The 23,764-nt window shown below is 37.2% G+C and overlaps 3 protein-coding genes across 5 annotated transcripts in view; 2 read left to right on the plus strand and 1 right to left on the minus strand.

Annotated features, from left to right (window-relative positions):
* LOC134496728 (cullin-9-like) overlaps nucleotides 1-23,764 on the minus strand; it is a 505,703-nt gene that overhangs the window by 181,978 nt on the left and 299,961 nt on the right. The window lies entirely within an intron of this gene.
* Nucleotides 1-23,764, plus strand: part of KLHDC3 (kelch domain containing 3) — a 358,937-nt gene that overhangs the window by 107,023 nt on the left and 228,150 nt on the right. The window lies entirely within an intron of this gene.
* Nucleotides 2,605-23,764, plus strand: part of RRP36 (ribosomal RNA processing 36) — a 40,532-nt gene continuing 19,372 nt past the window's right edge. The window contains exons 1-2 of one of the 2 annotated variants that reach the window (XM_063302580.1): nucleotides 2,605-2,768; nucleotides 5,319-5,783. In XM_063302580.1, coding sequence (XP_063158650.1) covers nucleotides 5,351-5,783 — 433 coding nt within the window. In that variant the 5' untranslated portion in view covers nucleotides 2,605-2,768; nucleotides 5,319-5,350. The remainder of the gene's footprint in view (nucleotides 2,769-5,318; nucleotides 5,784-23,764) is intronic. The other variant, XM_063302587.1, reaches the window with a different exon arrangement.

The raw sequence follows: 23,764 nt of genomic DNA on the forward strand, positions 1-23,764 counted from the left end.
ACCCATTGAAGTTAGTATGATCCTGCACAGACGTTGTCATGTTTGACTTATGGTAGCATCAGATTTGCTGTTTTTAGATTGACCACACTGTGCACACCGACACATATATTCTCTCTCTCTCTTCACACACCCACACCCACACACACACACCCATCACACTGTTTTCGTTTGGGGTAAACTCTGTTATACAAAATGTAGAAAAGGAATAAGTGATAATAAGTCAACAAAATTAAAGTTCTAAGAGAACAGAATTTATCACTATTCACTGAAGCATAACATACAACTATTACAAGTCAGTGGATTCCTACTTTTTTACACACTCGCAACAATCAACATGTCACCAGTTCATACTTTCTAATATATATACTAGCACTTTCATTCTTAAATTAAATCCACACCATCAACTTTCCTGCAGTTTACCTATTTTTCTTTCATTTCATTAATTCATGTTCTTTATCACTTATTTCTCTTACATCCCAAGTCAGAATCCTCCATACGCCATGCTCTTCACCAGATAGGCCCATAGATATTGATCTCCACTGCCCATCATAGTTTTGGTCAATAGAGTCTTTCATATAATGCTTTTAGTAAGATAAAGTGCAGACTGGGTTCCCAGTCAGAATCAGAACCATTCCACATGGAGCATTTCCTGCTAATAATGACAGTACCGGGCAGTTTTGGTCTATTTATCACAAACATGGTCACATTGCTCTAGATACTGTTGCCTGCATCTCATGAACTTGGGGTTATATGCAATGTATGTAAATGATGCACATCCAGGATGCCGAGCACCCAATTTCTGTGATCTGTAAATCATGGTTTATACCAGGAAATGGGCAACCTGAGGCCTAGGGTTGCAGGCAGCCCATGAGCCCCCCCCCCTTTTTTTGCATTCCTTGGAACAATTTATTATCACAGTTGCCCAAAACTAGTATCATTTCTGGCATTCTATTCTGGAAAACTCCAAAAACTATAGTTTAAGCCGGAAAATATGGTTAACACAATTCATAAACAAACAAAACCCAAAAATTTCCCCTCCAAAAATCCTAGATCTGCTCATTTTGTACAAATCACCATAAATCTGCAGATATATTTATAAAGCCAGTCTTGGGTGATTGTTTATCTCACCCAGCAACCTGTCACCTTCATTTGTTCCCATCTGAAAATCTGACAAGATCCCAAAAAAAAAAGTAAGAACAGCACAGAATTATTCTAAGGTGAATTCTTATTATCAAAGGTTATGAGTCTTTGGGTCCGGTAGGATATAAATGATGTGTGAAAATAAGTATATACATTGGAAAAGAGCCCCCACCCCTGCCATTCCTGGAGAAGGCAAGTGCATTGTAGGTTTTTTTAAAAATCTGTTTTATCATGTCCAATTCTCAGAGACTGCCTGGACAAGTCCCTGCAGTTTTCTTAGCAAGGGTTTTCAGGTGGTTTGCCATTGCCTCCTTCCTAGGGCTGAAAGAAAGTGACTGGCCCAAGGTCACCCAGCTGGTTTTGTGCCTCAAGCAGGACTAGAACTCATGCCTCATGCCTTAACCACTACACCAAACTGGCTCTTCATTGTAGTTAGGTGCTGTCAAATAGATAAATATTGATTGGGTTCACACAATACGGTTGGCTACAATGTGGTTGACTAGCTTGGAGCTGTGTGTATTCCAAGATGAGGTCTGTCAAACGACAATTCTTGAAAGAACACAGCAGCCTCTCCTCAGAGGGACTGCCATGGTACTCTACTGCAGCAAAACCCACAAGAGCTTATGACACGTTAATACTCAGCCAGGATAGTTGTCCTGTAAGATTTTGTTGCAAGCAAGTTGCACCTTTGGTCATGCAAGTAATTCAGGGTTGATTTTTAGAAATAAGATAACTCAGTACAAAGGATTTTGTTGCAACAGTGCCCCTAAGGCATGCTTGAGGGGAAAATTAGGGACCCATAGGAATACTCCACCCAATCATGCCTCAACCTCAAGCTTGAAAGGGACCGTCATAGAATTAAATCCCTGTGAACTGTCAGGTAACCTAGCAAGCACTATCGCGTGTCATTTTCTATTCTTCTTCCACACCACAGGCGTCCTATCGGAGGAAGCCCCCCTGTCCTGCTGACCCTTCGGTGTCCCAGCGATTGCGAACCAGCGGTGCGCCCCTTCCAACACGACTTAGGTCCAGCTGATTTCAGTTGACGTGATTAGAAACAAATCAGTGATCGTGGCACACGTTTACAACTTAGTGGAAGGGAGCTGTCTGGCACTGGGGAAGGATGGGAGGGAACTGGTATCAAATCAAGCCACTGATAGCCGAAAGACCCCAATTCCGGAAGGGCAAGCTGAAATCACTTTGGCTATCCACTCCTGAGAGCGAACAGCCGACGGTGGATCTTATTGCATGGCTTTCCTGCGGGGGAGCGGGCTCACCCTGTTCTTTGTAAATAAAGGCATTAAAACCTTCCCGAGCTCTTTGTTTACTCGGGTGACCCAAGAGGAAGGCGGGGCGGGCCTGGGGTGCTCTGGCGCCGTTCGGGAAGCTCCTACCGCTCTACCCATTGGGAAGCGTGATCTCCATGCGCGCACGCGCAACTGACTGACTCACATGCCCCGCCCTTTGTGACTTCCGCAAGCCCAGCCCCACTCGTGTTGTTGCCAGGAAACGGAAAGGACCTGTGGCGGCGTGACCTGCAAGCAGGCCGGGGAGATCGTGGAGGCAGGCCGGGGAGAGGGACAGAGTGCTGTCGTGTGGGGATGAGCGTGGCAGCCCGTCACAGGCAGGTAGAATCGTGTTTGACAGTCCCCTCGATTGTTCGCATATACTTTTGTAGATACTGCCTCTCCCGGTAGGCGACTCGAATTCCTCTTGAACGGATACCGCTCCTCACTTTGTTACAGGAATAACATGTGAGAAAGGACAGAGGAACAGAATTTGAGGCATTCAAAAATGGCTGCCTAATAATTAGGAATTGTTATTTTGCCTATCACAGGCCTGATAGAATTGCTAGTTAGCCAAGATCTAAGGCAGTACAATGAAGCTTCCACATTCAGGGGCAGTATGGCTTTGAATTTTGGATGATAGGGAAGGAAATAACAGATTGCTGGTGGTTTCACAGGGGCAGCCATAAAGTATTTTTAAATGTTTTTTCAGTATCTCATGAAATATTGCCCCTTACACGAAACTCTTAACTTCCAGTAGATATTTCTTCTATATGCCTTATCAGTTCTTAACTGATTTAAAAAAACCCTCTACATGAAACCACTAATGAAGGGTTGCCTGTTCCCTCATGGTTTTAGTGAAGCAGTGGCCTGGTTCCCTGTTTGCTCCAGCCATTTAACAGAATCACGAAGAGGAAAACAACGCCAAGTGCTGCTTCTACAGTTTCCCACATTATGTGAACGATCTGAAAAGGAGGCCCTTTGTAATCAGAGCTCCTACATGTTAGAAAAACTCCGTCCATGACAGACTGCCATGTTTTTATAGGCACCAACTCTGGGCCCTTGCATGCTAGAGTCACAAGTAATGTTTAAAATTCATTTCTGTTGTGAAATATGCACATTTAATTCTGCCTGGCAGAAAGAGTATTTTAAAAGAAATTGTAAGGCACCTCTTTCTGTTATAAGGGGGGAAGAAATTTTGTGCTATCTAAATGTTTTGGACTTCAGCGCTTTTTAGTTCCAGCTAGCAAAGGATTGTAGAAGTTGTAATCCAAAACATCTGGATGATGCCAAGATGCTTGCCTTGTTTTACTTGCTTAAAACGTATCTCCTGGAACTTGGTATGAAACATCAGTATAAAAGGCTGGGTGCTGCTGCTACCTTTACTTCATTTCTGAGCAATTAAAGAAGATCCATGCCTATACAGCCTAACTCCATCAGAATCAGTCCTACAGAGAATTGCAGAAAATTCTAACCTATCCCAGAAGCAATACATGAGCAGCATTTCCAATCCACTTGATATAGTTACCAAATTACGACATTCTGTTAAGGTGCTCTAAAATACAACACAATAACATGTTGATGCTTTTCTTCAGTGATTAGCTCTTGTATCTGATAATTGGCAGTATCCTGCTCTTGAGTATTGACAAAACCTCTTAGATCTGTAGACTAGCCATAGATTTGTCTGTTCACATTGAATTACTCTCAGACTGCCTAATTAATACACTTTTAGCAGCAGTTCAAATGGATCATGGTGGGAAATAGACTATTGGACTATACAGATTAGATTTTTTTTCTTGCAGAACTAAAGTTAGAGAAATAGATGGTAATAGCTTAGGAAGGATTCATGGACAGCTAAGAAAGGACTGGATTTGTTTTTTGAATCTTTTTACTTATAGTTCCCTCTCCCTATTTTAGTAAATGTAACTGAATTTAACACCATAAAGGAACTATTAAATCACTTGATGCAAGAACTCCTGGGTTCCTACTATTTTTTTATAGGATTGAACAGCTGAACATTATATGGCAGTCTCATAGCATATAACACTTACCTTTTAGACCTCTTTCTGACTCTAGCAAGTAAGATTACGCTGTGATCCCTGAGCTGAACTTAGGCTGAGTAAGTTAGAACTTTGGAAGAATTTAATAAGCAGCTTCCTTGAAGCCCACACTGGTTATATTGTTCAAACGGTAACTCCATATAACTTTTCAGTTTAGAACACAATGGAAGCATTACTCATCTCTCCAACTTCGTAATGTTCCAAATAGCAGATGGCATCCATACTTGAAATATAATCTATAGGAATCTGAAGTGCAGCTAGATGTCTCTCTGATGATATATAATAGAATAAAAGAGAAAAATTGATACCTGCTTTCTGTAACAAAATGAAAATCCTAATGCCACAATTCTTTCTTTAGATAGTGGGAAATGATACATGCTAGCTGGGCAAATAATTCAACAAGATATTTTTCCCACTAGTGGAACAACTCCTATATGTGCTCCTCAAAACAGCCACTTCATTAGCTATTCTGCTGGAAGTGTCTTCTAGGCATGCACATGAATAACCCAGAAGACCTTGGAAGGGCTTCTTAAGTAATTGCAGTGATGCTTTGAACAGCTACAGTGGCTTCTTACTGTTTCAGGAGCAGACCTGAAGGGTACTTCACAAACAAAACAGGTTGTCAACTGAGTTACAGGGCCATAATTCCTTCTCATAGAAGTAAGATAAGCTCCCAGTTTATTAACCATTTTAGTGCAGCTGTTTTTGGCCCTGGAACGTGCATAAGATGATTTGCAAATTGAGAAACATAATTAGGCAGACAGTCCCATTTTCTCTAATTGAATTATAATGGGATGGAGGCTAATAGTAGTTTCTTCTTTACTTGAACTAGTGAGTTGAAGCATCCAAATTACCATAAGCCTTATGAAGCAGCTGCGTGAGAATAAAGCTGGGGGCCATCCCCAAAAGAAGAATTCCCCCTCTGGTAAGGACAGTAGGACCCCAACAGTACAGACTCCAGATGACAGTGGGCAGATCAATATATTAAATCAAAAACTCTTGGCCCAAAAACGACCTCTGCAAGGTTTGAGCAGCATGGGAGGTGGTGCTGCAGGAAGTGTTGATGATGCCAAAAGACCTAAGCTCTTGCCTGAAGTGAGTTCACCTAGCCAAGAATCTGAAGAGGAGTCAGATGACAGTGATTATGAGAGAGTGGAGAGTGATAATGATGTCAGTGATGATACAGAGAGCGATGAAGATGATGAGGATGAAACTGGCAGCAATGCATCAGAAAGTAGTGATGAAGACCCTGAAGAAACGGCAGGCCAGCCTTCTTCAAGGCCTGATTTAACAAAAGGTAAACATTGATGCCTAGAAAAATGCAATAAATTGTGCATCTCTGTGTCACTGATCAGCAGTTCTGAGCTTTTCTTCTAAACAATCTTGGGATCATGTCAGTGAACATGAACAATGAACGCTATGTGTTTCATTTCAGTTGTCCTTCTGAAACTGTTCTCTTGATTGCTAGCTTTCTTACATAACTGCCTTCTGTTATAACTGTCACTTCCTTTGCTAGCATCGGCAGGGGTATCCTTTCTGTATGACATACTGACATGCTGCACATCTGTACATGATGTTGCAAAGATACAAAGAAATTAGGATAACCAACATCTTATTTCAGTCTCTGATGAAATGTTTCTAATCAAAATGAAATAATAACGGCTCATAAAAATATGGAACAACTAGCTTAAATTGTTGTATATATGTTGAATAATAAGTGTGTCCAGACTTCTTTCCAGGAATAAACTCAGTATTCCCTACAACAAGGCTGATCACTATTCTGTTGCAGATTAGAAGGCAAGGGAAAGGACATTTAGAAGATAATGGCTTGTGTAATAACATTGAGCGGGTTTCTTGTTGAAATGAGATTTTTGAATTGGAAATTTCCAGATTCACATACTTAGCCATTGCCCTCCACTGTTTTTCAGTTGGGGCAAAGTCAACAGTGGTAGAAAATTTGTCAATTTATTTTTCCTTGCATTATTATGATAGTAGATTAAATAAACTAAAGGAATCAATACTGAATTAATACCTACATACATACATTCCCAGCATGCTATTCCTTGTGAGGTAAGCAACTTTATACAAAGTGCAGAAAAAGAGAAGTAGTAAGCAAAAGAAATTAATGGCAGAAGATAAAATAATTAATACATTTTTAAAAGTCTGAAATATTATTCTGGTGCTTATTTGTTCTATATTGAAGTAGCCATATGAAATCATTTGCCCCTGGTCACAGACAGGAAAATAAGTGATGCTCCTTGATAACCTCCTTTCCCCATATTATTGCTTGTTGAAAATTCAAAGCCTGATGAATAAAACAGGATTGGGAAATTAGCATTGGTGCTGAAAATGAGCATTTTTTTCATGGGTCACATTGCTGCAGTAAGTATCTGAATCTTACAATAAATCAGTTTAGTTACTACATAAAAGCCAACTTTGCCTCTTGATAATTGTGTATATTTTTTTTCATTGTCAGGTCAGTTGAGAATTAACTGCAGTATATACTCCTAAATATATGCTTCAGCTTTCAGCCAAAACTAGTGTATAGTCTCCTCCACAGAATGAGCTTATTAGAGCATTGTGGAACTGTCGGCAAGAAGCAGCCTGGAGCATTAATAAAGAACAAATGGAGCACGCTTTTCCATCTTGAAAAACCCTTCCTAAGTGTAATAAGCAATGTGAGGCGGTGTTCATAAAAGTACTTGGGTGAGACTTCCTAAGGCAGGGTTTAAGTTGGCATTTGAATTCTTGTTTTGATGTCAAAAAAGATTAGACTGTGATGAAATCCAGCTGATCAGAATCTGACCTGACTCTCTTTCAAAGCAGTGAGATGAGATGAGAAGACCTGCAATTTAAATACATTCAAATTATGTTTGATGTTGATTCATGTTGTTTTCATTGTTTTGGAGTTATGCAGCCATGTTTTTATAATTATTGCAAAAGCCAGAAATCTATTCAAATGAGAATTGAGATTCTTTTTATGCTAATAGGTTACCAACATATGCAGAGTCTAAGAAAAATCTACTTTCCTCCAAGTTCTTAATTTTAAAAAATGCTAGCTGTCAATGTTGAGAAGTAATGATTTTACCTGAATTAAATATGACTACTATAAACAAAGACCAATTATAAATAGAAATATAGTTAATTGGGAAGGTGTCTAATAAGTTTAGTAGAGACATAGATTAAGTTTCATTTAGCATAATAAAAGAACTAATGAAATTCAGATATGACAATAGAAGGTGGTGGAAAAACAATTAGTTGTCATGAATAATAGTAATAGTTGCTATATGGTGGCACAGAACATCGCCATGGCAAAGGATTCTGTTGCAAGGAATACAGTAAATTATTAGGAACAAATTAATTTTAAATACCAATAATTTAATTTCAGACATTGATCAGTGACAAAGAGGTCTGGTGAGAGGTTTATACAGTGAATTGGTATAAAACATATGCTTTTGTTTATCCCTTTTATAGATACAGAACATGTGAAAAACAATTTTTGGTTGAAAAAGGTAGAGGGACTTTTAAGCACCCTATATCATGTGTGATATATGACCAAAAAGAAAAATGGAATCAGTCTCCTGGCTCAGAGTCTAAAATGTATCATTCTGTGACTGAGAGGGGAGTATAGAAGTCGTGAAAGAAGGGAAAAACTAAAATGGTTACACGTGTTAAAACTGGAGGAGTGAAGCAATGAAGTATAAGAGTTGGTTGTTATCTGTTTGTGTGAGCTTGCGCCTTCATTTTTTTTTAAATACAATTTTTATTAAAGATTTTTTAAAAAGGAAGATAAAAACTAATACGAACTAATATAAGGTAAGAAAAAAAAGAAATCAAAGAGAAACCTAAAAGTGCAAGAAAGGGGGAAAAAGTCAAAGAGAAATAGAAAAGAAAGAAAAAAGATACAGCAATTATAAGTACAATTATAAATTTACCTCTTACTCTATTTTATTTGTTTGTTTATTTAGCAAATTTATATAGCCGCCATCTCACCAAAAAAGCAACTCTGGGCCATCCTCAACAATCGTTACAACATAACTTTCCTTTCTATAATATATCCTGTCTAATCATCAAAACCATAAATCATAAGTTCTTTTTTTCTGTTTCATGCAAAAAGTCAGCGATAAATGTAGATATTGTCTTTTCTCTGATCAAAGAAGTCAATTAAGCCATCTCATCAAGTTCCATCATCTTCACCAACCATTCCTCCATTGTCGGTAGTGCCGAACCTTTCCATCCTTGTGCATACAGTAATCTCACTGCAGTTACCATGTACAAAAACAAAGTTCCATAACTTTTTTCCAACTGTTTGTCCATCAATCCTAAAAGAAAAACTTCTGGTCTCAATTGTATATTAATCTTTAAAATCCTCTGAATTAGTGTTTGTTTATTTGAATCCAATATTTTCTAGCTTTTTTACACATCCACCAAGCATGATAAAATGTCCCTTCTTGTTCACATTTCCAACATAAATTTGAAGTTCCTTTATACATTCTAGGCAATTTCTCTGGTGACACATACCAACAGTACATCATTTTACATTCTTAAATTCTCTTTTATCTATAATCTTAAATCTTAAATTCCCTTTAAGATTAGAACATAGTGTACATTTCAGTCCTTTCAGCCACATATTTTCCCATTGTTCCATCTGTATATTATAACCAAAAAATTTAGCCCACTTTATCATACATTCTTTCACTTGTTCTTCTGTTCCAAATTTCAATAAAAGTTTATACATTTTAGCAATTACAGGTTCATCCTTTGTATACAATTCTATTTCAAACTCAGTCTTACAGTGTTCAAAACCATAAATTCTTTTGTCTAATTTAAATCTTTATAATAATAATAAATAACTGACAACTATATCCCTCTGCCACCAGTTCCTCTTTTGATTTTATTTTACACTCCCCTTGACAAAATTCTAGTACCTCACAATAAGTTAGCCATTTGTGTTTGCCTATTATTTCTTGTCTATAAAATGCTTCTTGTGCTGAGAGCCACAAAGGTGTTTTCAGGCACAACCTGGGTTTGTATCTATTCCATATTCTCAATATGGCATGTCTAACATGATGGTTTTTAAAATCACATTAACCTTAACTTTATTGTACCACAAATATCTATGCCGCTGAAATCTCAGGTCATGTCCTTCTAACTCTAAAAGTCTTCTATGTCTCAGCAACACCCACTCTTTCATCCAAACCAAACAGTCAGCTATAAAGTACAATTTCAAATCAGGTGAACCTAATCCTCCTGTTTCCTTTGCATCTTGTAACACCTTATATTTAACTTGTGGGAAAAAACTCGTGGAATATTCCCCTGCCACACAAATTTAGATATATCCTTCTGCCATTGTTTAAATGGTGCCTTAGTTGTCAAAACAGGTATTGTCTGAAACAAAAACATCAGTCTAGGCAAGACATTCATTTTTATCACAGAAATTCTCCCCAGCAGTGACAGTTGTAGTTTCTCCCATCTTAACATGTCTTTTTTAAGTTCATTCCATGTCTTAGCATAGTTAAATTTTGAAATAACATACAATTCATATATGTCATAGTGATAACCCAGATATTTTACCGTCTCAGTCTTAAAACCCATTTTATTCAGTTCTGTTTGATCTTCTATTTTCGTATTTTTGTTAACATCTTCGTATTCGGTTTATTAATCTTGAAACCTGCTAATGCACCAAAGTCTTTTAATTTGCTCATTAATATTTCAGTTGCTGCATTGAGCCTTCTAGAGGACATGGCACTTTGGGTAGTGAATTGGAGGGGCACATCTTGTACTCCCCAAATGATTTTGTACAGTCCTAATAAATATGCGATTATTTTGTACTAAATTTGAAGATTTTAGCATATTCCTACTTGTTGCATCTGCTGTTTTGAACTTTCAGATTTCTGTTGCTACTTTCCCTGGGGAACTGCCTGTTATCATACTTTCACTTCTGTAAACACTTCTCAGAATTTTTCTATTGTCTCCCACTTTTGCTGATTAAGTACCTAGTGGGTGCCATAATCTACTGTGTGAGACGTGGAGGATTTCAGTCAGACTCTTGGATTTTCATCAAGACCTTAAACAGATTGTTTTGATTCCTGTCAAGTTTTTATGCAAGGCGTTCAGGACATTGTGGAAAACATGAGGTCTAATGTGTCATCTGGTTGGTGATGTTGTGGAAGAAACTGAAGAGCTTAACAGCGACAGAAATGTTTCTTCTAATAGCAAGATCGGGGCTTCTGTTGAAATGCTAGATGAAGATTGGATAGTCGAGTTGAAGAAATTAAAGGGACAGATCGAGTTGCAAGTCATAAGTGAAATTGATTTTCTGACTGAATGTTATGGAAAAGATGGGGTTAATATGTATGGGAGGCTTCTGTTGAGAAGTCATAGTTTTTAAGGGGGGCAGTTGGGCTGTTTGATTTTTTTTTTATGAAAAAAGCTCTGTGTATTGTGGGGATATGTAAATGCTCTGGTTTAGTTTGAAGTGGGGTAAGTGTTTAAGAATATTTGGATTGCTTCTAGGGCTTGTTTGACTTCATACATCTTTAATGATTTGGATTAAGATTAATAAGGTATAATAATAAATGCTTGGTTCTAGGCTTAATATGATTAAGATTATTATAATTGTATTATAAATTATAATGGCAGACAATTTATATGCTTTTTAGTTTGATTTTTATTATGTAGACAGAAATGTATAGAATAGTAGTAGGAAGGAAATAATTAAATGAATGTTACCTTTGGGGAGGAGTTGATTAGGAGATATATATATATATATATATATATATATATATATATATATATATAGTTTTTCTTTTAATATAAAGGGATGAAGCAAATATATTTAGTGATTTTTATAATGTGCCAACAGAATGATTTATAGAAATAATGTGATTTTGGTTTAATATAGAGTAAGGGAATGATTATGGAAAATTTGTTGTATATTCTTGCTGTTAAAAGTCGGAAGTCACCTCTTCTTGTAATTGCTAAAAAAAAAAAAAATTCTCTTGTGTTTTCACACTTTTTAAGTTTTTTTTCTTTTTGTAGTTTTTTTCTTTTTTGTACTTCTTATCTTTGTCTTAAATCTAATAAGATGGTTATAAAAATAGTTTGTAGGAAAGCCGCTGGTGGGGAGAAAATGAAAGAAGGCAAAATGAAAGCAAGGAAGAATATGAGATAGTTTACATTCTTTTAATAAAATACATTAAAATAGAAAATGTGTCACAGTTGACTGCAACCTAATAGCTTGCATAAAATTGCTATGCATTAGAAATTGTCACAGCAAGTCAGACTAAGAATCCATCTGAGTACTGTCCTTTTTTTTTGCACCTAAGGGCTATCTCATCCGTGATTTCTGAGTTAGAAAATGTTTGTGCATAACCTTTCTGATCCACATACTTGCAAGAAGAAAAAAGTTGCACTACAGTATAACTGCTGGCCTTTTTTAATAGGAAGCAAAGCAAAATGCCTGCCTGTTCAGCAGGATTTTCTATAATGTTGTGTATGCTCTGTCAAAAGCTTGATATAGATATAGATATTGATGGAAATATTCAATTGTTGGATTCATGTAATTTGTTTCTAGAGCTAGTTGTGCAAAATGTGTATGTTCTGCACATGTTGGAAATACATCCACAGTTGTATTGATGTATGCAAATATTCTAGGTGTGTTTGAAAGCTTCTTGGGAACTCTTTTGTATGAACTCTAAACAGCTTGGGATCTGAATATCTGCCATAAGAATTTCTTCTATCATTGAAATGTGAAACAAGAGTGCTTTTTGGAGTCCTTGCCTTCAAAAAAAAAACAAAAAACAGATTGGGACCACAAAGGAGACCTTTACATTGATTACTCCTCTTTGGAATATTTTAACAGACAAAAGAGGGATGTATTATCCTAGATTAACATTTAGTAAGAGTTTAAATTTTTAACTATTAATTTTTCTTCTTAGTTTCATTAGTTCTTTTGTTACTGTTACTATTTGGCTATTAATCTCCCTTTAAAGCTTAATTACTGGCTTTGTTTAGTAGTATATATGTTTTGTTTGTGAATTTATTATGATTTTGTGGATTTTTCTGCAATTTTTCTGTATATTGACCTCCATTGAGGTCCTAACATAGATAAAATAATAGCTTAGCAGTAGAAATTATAGCCATGAAGAAAGGGCAAAGGACGTAGGAAAAAGAGAATAAACTACAGTTCTTGAGCTCCTCCTTTTAGGGGGAGATGGGCGGTGATAGAAATGTGAATAATAAATAAAAGATAGAAGAATGAGTCAGCCATGTTTGGACTTTTTAAATGTCTTAGGGTGCTGGCTTTTTCCCCAGATAATTGGTGGGTAACAGTCTATATCTCTGTTAGTATGATTAAGCTGCATAATTTTACCTGCACTCAGCTTATGTACCTAATATTGCAAAGTGTCAATAAACCTCTGGTGGTCTTCTTCTAAATGGAACCAAACCTAAATGAATGCTGAACCTCTGTAACTCCTCAGCACTTGGAGAAAAGTCACAATACAACCATGGTAATCATAATGGTTTTTAAATAAAAGTGGGAGCTGTTTTTTAAAAATTTCCAATTTTGAAAAGCAACACAGAAATGTTTAGGATTGGATTCAGAGAAATGCTCTTTTGTATCCTGGGTGTTCCTTAAGTCCTTCAGGAAGTTTTATCTAAAGGTCAGGGTAGCCTTCAGAATGGCATGTGTTTATTCTGGAGTGGATGTGGTGGTGGGGTTGCGATGAAGGGAAGGAATGGTCACAGACAGATGAAGGTTCACCTGAATTTGAAACATTCCTTCATGTCATAGTCTACCCCATTTGTTGGAGCCCACCATATCATGGAAGAAGCTTTTTGGAGGGCTGCCAAGGAAAGGAAGGAACAGGAAAGACAGTTTCTACTAGCATTTCTGTGGATCCAGCTCATAAACATTAAGGAACACAGTGATGTGGTACTTACCAATTTTGCGGCTGATGCTGGGTGCAGTTTATTCATGAGTCTGATAATGGCTTTTCTAAGGGATTTGTTTATGGTTCATAACTAATTTTTTGCCCAAATACTTCTGAATTTGCCTTCTGCTGTAATAATAAATTGGAGTGCTCAGCGTCCTCTTTTTCTTTCCATTTATTTTCTGAAACTTTCATTTCCTCTAAGCTAAACAATTCTGTCTTCCCACATGTGTACCATCATTTGTCTTTTTCCTATTTTAATTAGTTTTAAACAGAGAAACTTGAATGGAAGATCAGCCTGAGAAACATACCATTTATTTATATAATGGCACAGGATTTTATTTTCCTTTCCCGTTTTTTTTAAGATTAAAATAATGTATAGCTGCATTATAACTGGACTACTATAAACTCCTAATCTTTTCCTTGAATTGTCATAGATAATTTAGCATCTATTAACTTTACAGAGCTTCAGATTCTTCCCTTTGTTTATAATTCTGAATATGCCAGCATTATTTCTAACATAGTGCACTGTTTTCTATTCATGTCATTTGGTTAGTTCCTATGAGCATTCCTCATGTCTGGAGTTTTTGATTGACTGATTGATATACGCTGTCAAGTTGATGTCCACTCTCAGTGGCCACATTGATAGATGTTCTCCAGGATGATCTGTCCCCAGTCTGGTCCTTCAGGTCTCTCAATTTCTTAGCTTTCCATGGTGTTCTCAAGAGTCTTCGACATCAGAGTTCCAAAGCATCAGTGTTCTTTCTAACTTCTTCAAACTCCAGCTTTCACTTCCATAGAGTACCATGGGGAAAACCATTGCCTGATTCTGATCTTTATAGGTATAGCCATATCATGGCATCTTAATATCTTTTTCAAGGCTTTCATTGCTACCCGCCTAAGTGCTAGTTTGTGGCAAATTTTTGGGTTGCTGGTTCCTTTACTGTTGATAGTAAAAGAGCCATAAGAAAGATTGATAAAATTTAAACCAAGGATGTAGGTGTGTGTGTGTGTGTGTGGCTTGAGTTTTAGAGTTTGTAATTGCTGGTCTTCATACAAACAAGGTTTATTTTAGTATTTGTCTAGCTTATCAAGAGCTGTATCCCTGAATCTCTGCCTATGAGGCTTCTAGTTCCATATCAGTGTGGATAAATACTGACTGGATTTTTCCTTTGGGGTATTTATATATTGGTTTTCAACATACTATTCTCAAGGTGGTTTAAAAGGAGGAAAATTTATGAACATTTTCCAGTAAAATCATTGACTGTGGGTAGGCTTTTACATCTATATGTTCTACCCTCAAACAAAGGAACAGATTCCTTCACCTTATCTGGGATGCCTGCTCTGGTTCTGTCTATCTTGGAGGGTTTCCCTTCCTTGTACACAATCTGGTCAACAAGACTAGATTAAGAAGAACATTGGAGATTGATTGACCTGGTTAAAAAGGCAGGACTGTTTTTATCCCATGAGGAAGAACTTGTTGGATTCATCTTCCCTTTTTGTCATACAAGAAGCCATCCAAGCAAATTTCTTCCCCCTTCCATCCATAGCTTCCTATCTAGGAATGGAATAGATAATAGTTTTGGTAGAATTGTTCCTGTCTTGCTGTTATTTAATTTCTTCTGATCTGTAACCCCTATATAAGTGCAAACACATATGGTTGTAGAAAGGCACCAATTCCCTCTCTTGGAAATGGTGGGAGCCCAAAAGCCATGAAAGTAAGAGACCAGAGTAGGCCTCTGCCATTTGACATACAGTACTGTGCAAAAGTTTTAGGCAGGTGTGAAAAAATGCTGTAAAGTAAGAATGCTTTCACATATATATATATTGTAATTGTTTATGTTTAACAATTTACAAAATGCAAAGTGAGCAAACAAGATAAATCTAAATCAAATCAATATTTGGTGTGACTACCCTTTTCCTTCAAAACAGCATCAATTCTTACACATGCACACTTTGTACACTTGCACAAAGTCAGGGATCTTGTAGGGGTAGAGTCAGGTGTAGGAATAACGAATTATACCAAGCAGGCACTAATGATCATCAATACATATGTAGGTTGAAACACAGTCATTAACTGAAACAGGAACAGCTGTGTAGGAGGCTTAAAACTGGGTGAGGAACAGCTAAACTCTGCTACTAAGGTGAGGTTGTGGAAGACGGTTTCATGTCACAGGTCATACACCATGGCAAGACTGAGCACAGCAACAAGACACAAGGTAGTTATACTGCATCAGCAAGGTCTCTCCCAGGCACAAGTTTCAAAGCAGACTGGGGTTTCAAGATGTGCTGTTCAAGCTCTTTTGAAGAAGCACAAAGAAATGGGTAACATTGAGGACCGTAGACAAGTGGTTGGCCAAGGAAACTTAGTGCAGCAGATAAAAGACACATCATGCTTACTTCCCTTTGACATCGGAAGATGTCCAGCAATGCCATCAGCACAGAACTGGCGGAAACTACTGGGACCCAGGGATCCAGAGAAGTCTGGCCAGAAGTGGTCTTCATGGAAGAATTGTGGCCAAAAAGCCATATCTCCAACATGGAAACAAGGCTAAGCGACTCAACTATGCCCGAAAACATAGGAACTAGGGTGCAGAAAAATGGCAGCAGGTGCTCTGGACTGGTGAGTCAAAATTTGAAATATTTGCCTGTTGCAGGAGGCAGTTTGTTCACCGAAGGGCTGGAGAGCGGTAGAATAAGGAGTGTCTGCAGGCAACAGTGAAGCATGGTGGAGGTTCCTTGCAAGTTTGGGGCTGCATTTCTGCAAATGGAGTTGGAGATTTGGTCAGGATCAGTTGTGTCCTCAATGCTGAAAAATACAGGCAGATACTTATCCATCATGCCATACCATCAGGGAGGCGTGTGATTGGCCCCAACTTTATTCTGCAGCAGGACAACGACCCTAAACATACAGCCAATGTCATTAAGAACTATCTTCAGCATAAAGAAGACCAAGGAGTCCTGGAAGTGATAGTTTGGCCCCCATGGAGCCCTGATTTCAACATCATTGAGTCTGTCTGGGATTACTTGAAGAGACAGAAGGATTTGAGGCAGCCTACATCCACAGGAGATCTGTGGTTCTTCAAGATGTTTGGAACAACCTACCTGCCGAGTTCCTTCAAAAACTGTGCAAGTGTACCTAGAAGAATTGATGCTGTTTTGAAGGCAAAGGGTGGTCACACCAAATATTGATTTGATTTGGATTTCTCTTCTGTTCGCTCACTTCGCATTTTGTAAATTGAGAAACATAAACAATTACAATATATACTTTTGAAAGCATTCTTACTTTACCGCATTTTTTCACACCTGCCTAAAACTTTTGCACAGTACTTGTACAAATATAGAATCCAAATGTATGTGAGATACAATAATCAAAACCTATCTATTTACAGCAGCCATGGGTGTTGATAGTATCATCTAGCTATGCTTACTTTAATAGTAGCATGAAAGAAATTTACATTCTGATTTACTGCTATCTAATGGTGCAGACACTTTTGATTTCATAGTTATATTAAAGCTTGTATGCGAATGGTTCAGAATGATGTCTTTGAACAGTAGATGACGTTAGGAAGCGTTACACTGTTTACATTTCTCAAACTATCTTTTAGTTGGCAACTTCATTATCAATCTGACATTTTCAATCTACCTCTCTACTTAGTTGAGTTTATTGTAGCAATAAGAATGTGTAATATAAATCATTTTGCTGTGATTGCTCCCCAAGGAATTGGAATAAATATAGTTGTATTTTAGAGTTTAGTATTAACAGAGGTTCATATGAGTTATTCTATAGTACATAGAGTAGTTAGAGGATGTTTATAGATATATAATAGTGATTTCAAATATAAGGTGGCATTTATCTGTCGGTTAATTTACATATACTGGAAATGCTGAATGGGCTAATCCAGTAGAAATTGGGGAAACTTTGGTATTTCTCAGGGATCTTCTTCCTACATGGCCAAATATAGAAGTAATCAGTAATTCTTAGGCTCTTTAGAGAAACAGGAACCAAGGTGTGCTGCTGGAGATTGTCATCATTAGCACCCATAGCAATGATACTAAACCAAAAGTACAAGCTGCTCCTACAAAATTTCTGAAATACTTGTGGCAAAGATTGGTGCCAAGCTGTGGCATTGTATTCCTTCTGATTTATAGATTGTTTTTGGAGAGTACTGGTATAATATTTTTCTATATCTATAGTAGTCTTGGCAATTATTTTGCTTTGGATGCAACATGGTCTCTATAATAACTGAGGGTTATTACAGAGTAATATATATTTTGTTATTAGTTACCATTGTATTCACTCTGATTCAACATTTATAAGAACTTAAAATTAATAATTGGGTTTGACATAGGAAGCAAAAACCAAGGAAGCTGTGAGAGTGGTTATTATTTAGAGCAAGGATAGAAAAATGTTCAGTCAAGCATGTTGATGACAAGTAGAATTCACTAGTTAGCTGCATAAAAATAGATTGATTTATTTTAGTTTGTAAATGACAAACCTTAGACTCCCATTTTTTTTACTTAAAAACAAGATAAATGTCCAGAAGGAAGGAATATGACACATAAAGATTTCCTTTCTCTTCTCTTCAGTCCATCCTTTTTGAGCAGAATGGTTGATTTGATGGGCTATTGGTTTGAGCCAATATGGCCAATTCCTTGTTGAGATTGAAATTAAGTGTATAATTTGTCCTACATTTGCAGAAGCTTTGCACCAAAAGTTTCTGCAAATGTTCTTCACTTTCTGTATAGCACACTTCAAGGAAACAATGATAATTCCAAAATTTTACTGCCAAGAAGGATTTGATGTTACTGCTGTCTTTAAATGTATAATGTTCATATAGTATATTTCACAAAGAAAGCAAGGGAAGCGCAGATGGAGCAAGGGAAGGCGAAAATACACACTTTAAGCTTCAAGTCTAATTATAATCAAACCTCTTTTTCTTCTTCCAAAATTCCCCTTTTCTGCAAAGCCAGAGCTTTCACCATCAACCCCGCTGAAACAAAGCCAAATATATTTGTGTGCATAATATACATGTGGGTGATTGGTAAGTGATTCCACATTAAAATTGCATTCTGTCCAGATTACTGGATTTCAATTCTATTTTAGGCATCCTTGTCACTTTCTAGAATGTCTAATCAATTAAGTGCATTGTATACCAGCTAAGTTAGTTTAGGAGCCATCCTGATATTCTTCAAGATTGGAGCATAGTTCATTGGGATGGTGTCTCTCCCAAGTAGCCATGAAATAGAGACTTTTGCTACTCGGTAGAAGATCAAGGAAAATCTAGACAAATTATTAAAGTGCAGATTCATCCCACTGACAACAAACGTTCATACTGTTGAGACTATGGCTTTTCCAGATGTAACATATGGCTTTGAGAGCTGGATCATCAGAAAGGCTGAAAAAGAAAACTGAATTGTGGGGTGTGAGAAAATTGTTGATAATACCTTGGATCATAGAAACAGATAATTCAACACTGGATGAAGCCAGATTGCTCACTAGAAGCACTAAAAGGTGAGAAATAATAATAATAATAATAATAATAATAATAATAATAGTTGTTTATTCGTTTAGTCGCTTCCGACTCTTCGTGACTTCATGGACCAGCCCACGCCAGAGCTTCCTGTCAGTCGTCAACACCCCCAGCTCCCCCAGGGACGAGTCCGTCACCTCTAGAATATCATCCATCCATCTTGCCCTTGGTCGGCCCCTCTTCCTTTTGCCTTCCACTCTCCCTAGCATCAGCATCTTCTCCAGGGTGTCCTGTCTAATAATAATAATAATAGCAGCAGTCTGAAGGCTTTTTTGCTTATTATTAAGGCTAAAGCTTAGATCTTTTGCACACATAATACAAAGGCAAGAGAAAAGGCCCTTATGCCTGGAAAATTAAAGGCAACTGAAAAAAGGCCAACAGAAGACAGTCTGGTTAAATACTATCACTGCTGACAAGGTATAAACATTTAGGAAGGAACTCAAGTAGTTACTGGCAGACAATTGTGGCAAAATGATATCCATTGGATCACAAAGAGCTAGAAGTATCTGAATAATTAAATCAGGCTTTGTCAACCTTTTGACCCTGGAGGAACCCTTAAAATATTTTTCAGGCTTCCAGGAACCCCTGCACATTCAGGCTCAAATATAGGCCAGTAGTTGCAAAATTGTTATATTTCATCCATAGGTAAAGGTAAAGGTTTCCCTTGACATTAAGTCCAGTTGTGTCCAACTCTAGGGGGCGGTGCTCATCTCCATTTCAAAGCTGAAGAGCTGGCATTTGTCCGTAGACACTTCCGTGGTCATGTGGCTGGCATGACTAAATGGAACGCTGTTACCTGCCCACCGAAGCAGTACCTATTAATCTACTCACATTTGCATGTTTTCGAACTGCTAGGTTAGCAGGAGCTGGGACTAGCAATGGGAGCTCACCCCGTCACGCGGATTTGAACTGCCGACCTTCCAATCGGCAAGCTCAGCAGCTCAGCAGTTTAACCCGCAGCACCACTGCTGGCGCTTCATGCGTAGGCCTGTATATGTGCATTAACAGTATATATGCATTCACATTTCATGCGTAGGCCTGTATATATGCATTAACAGTATATATGCATTAACATTTCATGTGTAGGCCTGTATGTATGCATTAACAATGTTCTTAAACAAATAATAAAGAATGAAACTTACCTCTATAATGTGAAGTTGCCCAAATTTGAAACAATTTTTTAAATAAATTGTGATCTCCCAGGGAACCCCTAGTGGCCTCTCGCAGAACCCTGGTTGAGAAACCCTAAACTAAATAATTTGGTATATTGTTTTCTGCTACAGAAATTAATGTTACCATAGAAATTGAGTACTTCCTTAAGTATTGGCAGGGTGAAGAGGTCGAACTTAATTGTCCTCAGTTTGGGTGTTAACAGCTGCATTGCCTGGGGGAAGGCAGCTTGCCTAGACTTGTTTTAGTTTCTGTTTCCTTTCTACACACAGCCTCCTCTCAGTTCTCTCTGAGCACATGTGAATGCACAGCTTGAAAGGGATGTTTTTCTGCTTTCTGTGAATACATTTATTTTTGTAGAAATGCCTGGTGTGTGTCATTTTTCTGATCTCTTGGGCCAAACGTTTGCCGGCACACTCTGACAATAATAACAACAAATATCTCTTAGTTACTCTCAGCCCTATGAGGTAGACCATATCATAAAACCAACTCCACAGGAAGATAGAACTATACTTTATTAAGATAGGCTATAATAACAGAACCTTGTATGCCTGGACTGTGCTTCACCTGCCCTCCCTCTTATACCCCAGTGAATGAGTGAGGAGCTTGCATGAGTTTCTTCTGAATACAGGTAGTCCTGGACTGTCTTGGACAGCAACTGAAGTTACGACTGTGATGAAAAAGTAACTTTGTGACTAATGCCCGCATTTACGACCTTCACAGCATCTCAGTCACATGTTAGCCATTACAGTCAGTCAGTATGCATTGTCCTGTGCCTGACCCATTTTTTTTTCTGTTTTCCCTCCTCCTAGAACAGAGATTGCTTAAACAAGCCATCTCTTCCTGAGTTTCTTTTCTCTGTGGTCCCTAAAAAGTGCTAACCACAAGTTAACAAGCTCAGTTCTGTGACCTTAATTAGTTGATCTGAACCCTCAGGCTGGCTCCCAGCTATGGCCTGAAATTGACAAGACCCGAATCAGTTTTACTCTGAAGGCTTTTTTGCCTCCTAAGTGGCTTGCAGCTCACAGCTGCCAATGTGCTAGGCAAACAATCAGCTGCAGCGCATTCCTTTCGATGTGCATTCTCCATTGTGAGCCTGCTTACTCTCTTGTAGTCCCTTCCTTTCCAATAACTGTAAATGCAAACATTAATTCCCTTCTTGCTAATTATCCCAATACCTGGGTGAGCATTCCAAAGGGCAGGGAGTGGGGAAAAAGCACTATAAGATTTGCCCTTTTACCTGGCTTCTTCGTGAATTCTGGAAACCTTCCCTGCTGTTTGGACTCACCCACCTCCTTGGGGTCGTATCCTTCTGACACTGTAAAGCAAAGGAAAGCTGAAGTAAAATCGTAAGCACAGTCACAGTCATGTGATTTTTCACTTAGCTACCTCTTTGCTTAAGGACCAAGTTGCCAGTCCCAATTTTGGTTCCTAAAGGACGACTGCCTGTACTATATTGTTCCCCAGGACTTAAGGAATGTTTCAGACCTCTTTGCTTAAGTAACGGTTCTTGCCTATTTCCCTCAAGGATCTCTCTGGCTATAGTTATGAAAGTAAAAGCTGTAGCTGCTTTTTTTTTTTAAAGAAACTCATATTCTTCCATAAACAAAGTATCTTTTATTCTAAGGTTATATTAGTCAAATATGTATTAATGGAAATTTAAAATCTGCTAAAAGTGTAATTTTGAGTAACAAGTCCTCAAAATTCATGGCAGAACAAGAAATAAGTGATGCAGAAGGATCTTTAAATTTTTTTGGTGACTGTCTTTTAATAACCATACTGCAATTATTAATTATTATGTTCCTGCTAAGGATTTTCCAGATATATTGCATAAAATTTTGAACATCTTTTTCTTTCACCTGTAAATGGATAATTATGACTGGAGCCTTTAATCAGGATTTGGATTACAATACTGTTCCACCTAAATCTAATGCAAGCTTATATGTTGTATACGATGACTTTTAAATTCTTTCAACAACAGTATAGCTTCTTTCAGCTCCACATCAAAGTTGTTTTTGATCAGATTGTGTTCTGGAATCCTAAACTGAGTAGATTAATCAATGTGAAATAAGCAACTGTTGCTTTATCTGATCATGCCCCAGTAACATTATCAGTTACCTCAACATACATCCATTTCTAATAAAACAGATGCAATGTGAATTTGAAGAATTTTTATAGCTAGATACTATGCAAATTTATTGACTGTTTGGAACACCTTTAAGGCAAATATGTGTTTGGTTGCATTCTTGCGTATACTTTATGGAAAAATGAAAATAACAAACATTTTTAAAAGGTTAAGGAACTTCTGAGCACATAAGCAAGATAATATCCACCACAGTTTTATAAAGCTTTTGTGACTGCTGAATACAAACTTAGTTCCCTCTATACAGTTGAAACAGACTATTAATTGAATTGTATAAAAGAAAGATATTGGGAGTGAGATGAAAACGTAACAAATTACCAGCCTGTCATCTGAAACACTAGCAACAGTGTAAATCATGTCTATTATTAAGAATATACAAGTAAAAGTATATGATTGTGGCTTAATAAAACAATAGGGTTTTTTTACTTTTATTCTCTGTTGTATAATACTGAGTCAAATGCAACTAGAGAAAAAAATAAATGTTTATATAATATAGTTCTTCCTTAGATAACATATAACTAGCTACTTATTTAATTACATCTTTATCTTTGCAAGAGAAAAATTGCTATTAAATCTATGAAAACAGGAAAAGTTTCTGATACAGATGGTTATCCCACTGAGTGGCATAAAATATACATTGAGGTCTTTGCTCAATCAAACTGGAAGTCTGAAATGATGCCTTTTTAAACAAAGTCTTTCCAGCGTCTTTCAGCAAGACTTGTATAATTAATTTTTAAAGTTGGTAAAGATCCTGATGGTTGTATAAGTTACTATCCAATCACCCTGTTAAATATTGATACTAAAATATTGACAGTAACTCTGGTATGTAGACTACAGATACTATATTTAATTATCCATCTTGCACAATCTGGCTTATCAGATGCTTGGAGGCATATTCTAGATGCACATTCAGAAAACTTAAAAGGAGTGGTGGTCTCTTTGATTGCAGGCAAGGCCTTTGATATGGTTCAGTGGAGGTTTTTTTTTTTTAAGAAATATGGAATTTCTTCTTGTCAATTGGAGAAATTTATGTTACTCTATTGCTAGGGATATTACAAATGGACTTATTTCTTTGTCTGTTAATGTACTTCATTAGTTTATTAAAAAGTCCTTTATCTCCTTTTTATTTTGGAACAATTGGCCAGTCTTATTAACCAGTTACAGTAAATTTTAATAGCATAAAAATGTAAGAATACTGTTCAAAATAGCTGTAAAATAATGAGTGAGATGTACCACGAATGAAATACTGTTTGCCAGTGGAGCAGTCTTTCCTATGTCCAAATCAACAAATATTTCTGAATAATAAGTGAGAGCTAACTAAATTAAAGCAGCATTTTCTATTGTGGGAACTGTCTTCCCCTAAACCCAGATTAAAAAACAAACATCCAAACAATGTGAAAGAGAGTTAACTAGCACAAAGCATTATTTTGTTTTGGTTCCTAGCTCAAATCTTTTGGAGGCTCCTTCCAATCACAGATGCCAGGCACTGCTGCAC

The sequence above is a fragment of the Candoia aspera genome, chromosome 1 (assembly GCF_035149785.1).
Source record: "Candoia aspera isolate rCanAsp1 chromosome 1, rCanAsp1.hap2, whole genome shotgun sequence".
Lineage (NCBI taxonomy): Eukaryota > Metazoa > Chordata > Lepidosauria > Squamata > Boidae > Candoia > Candoia aspera.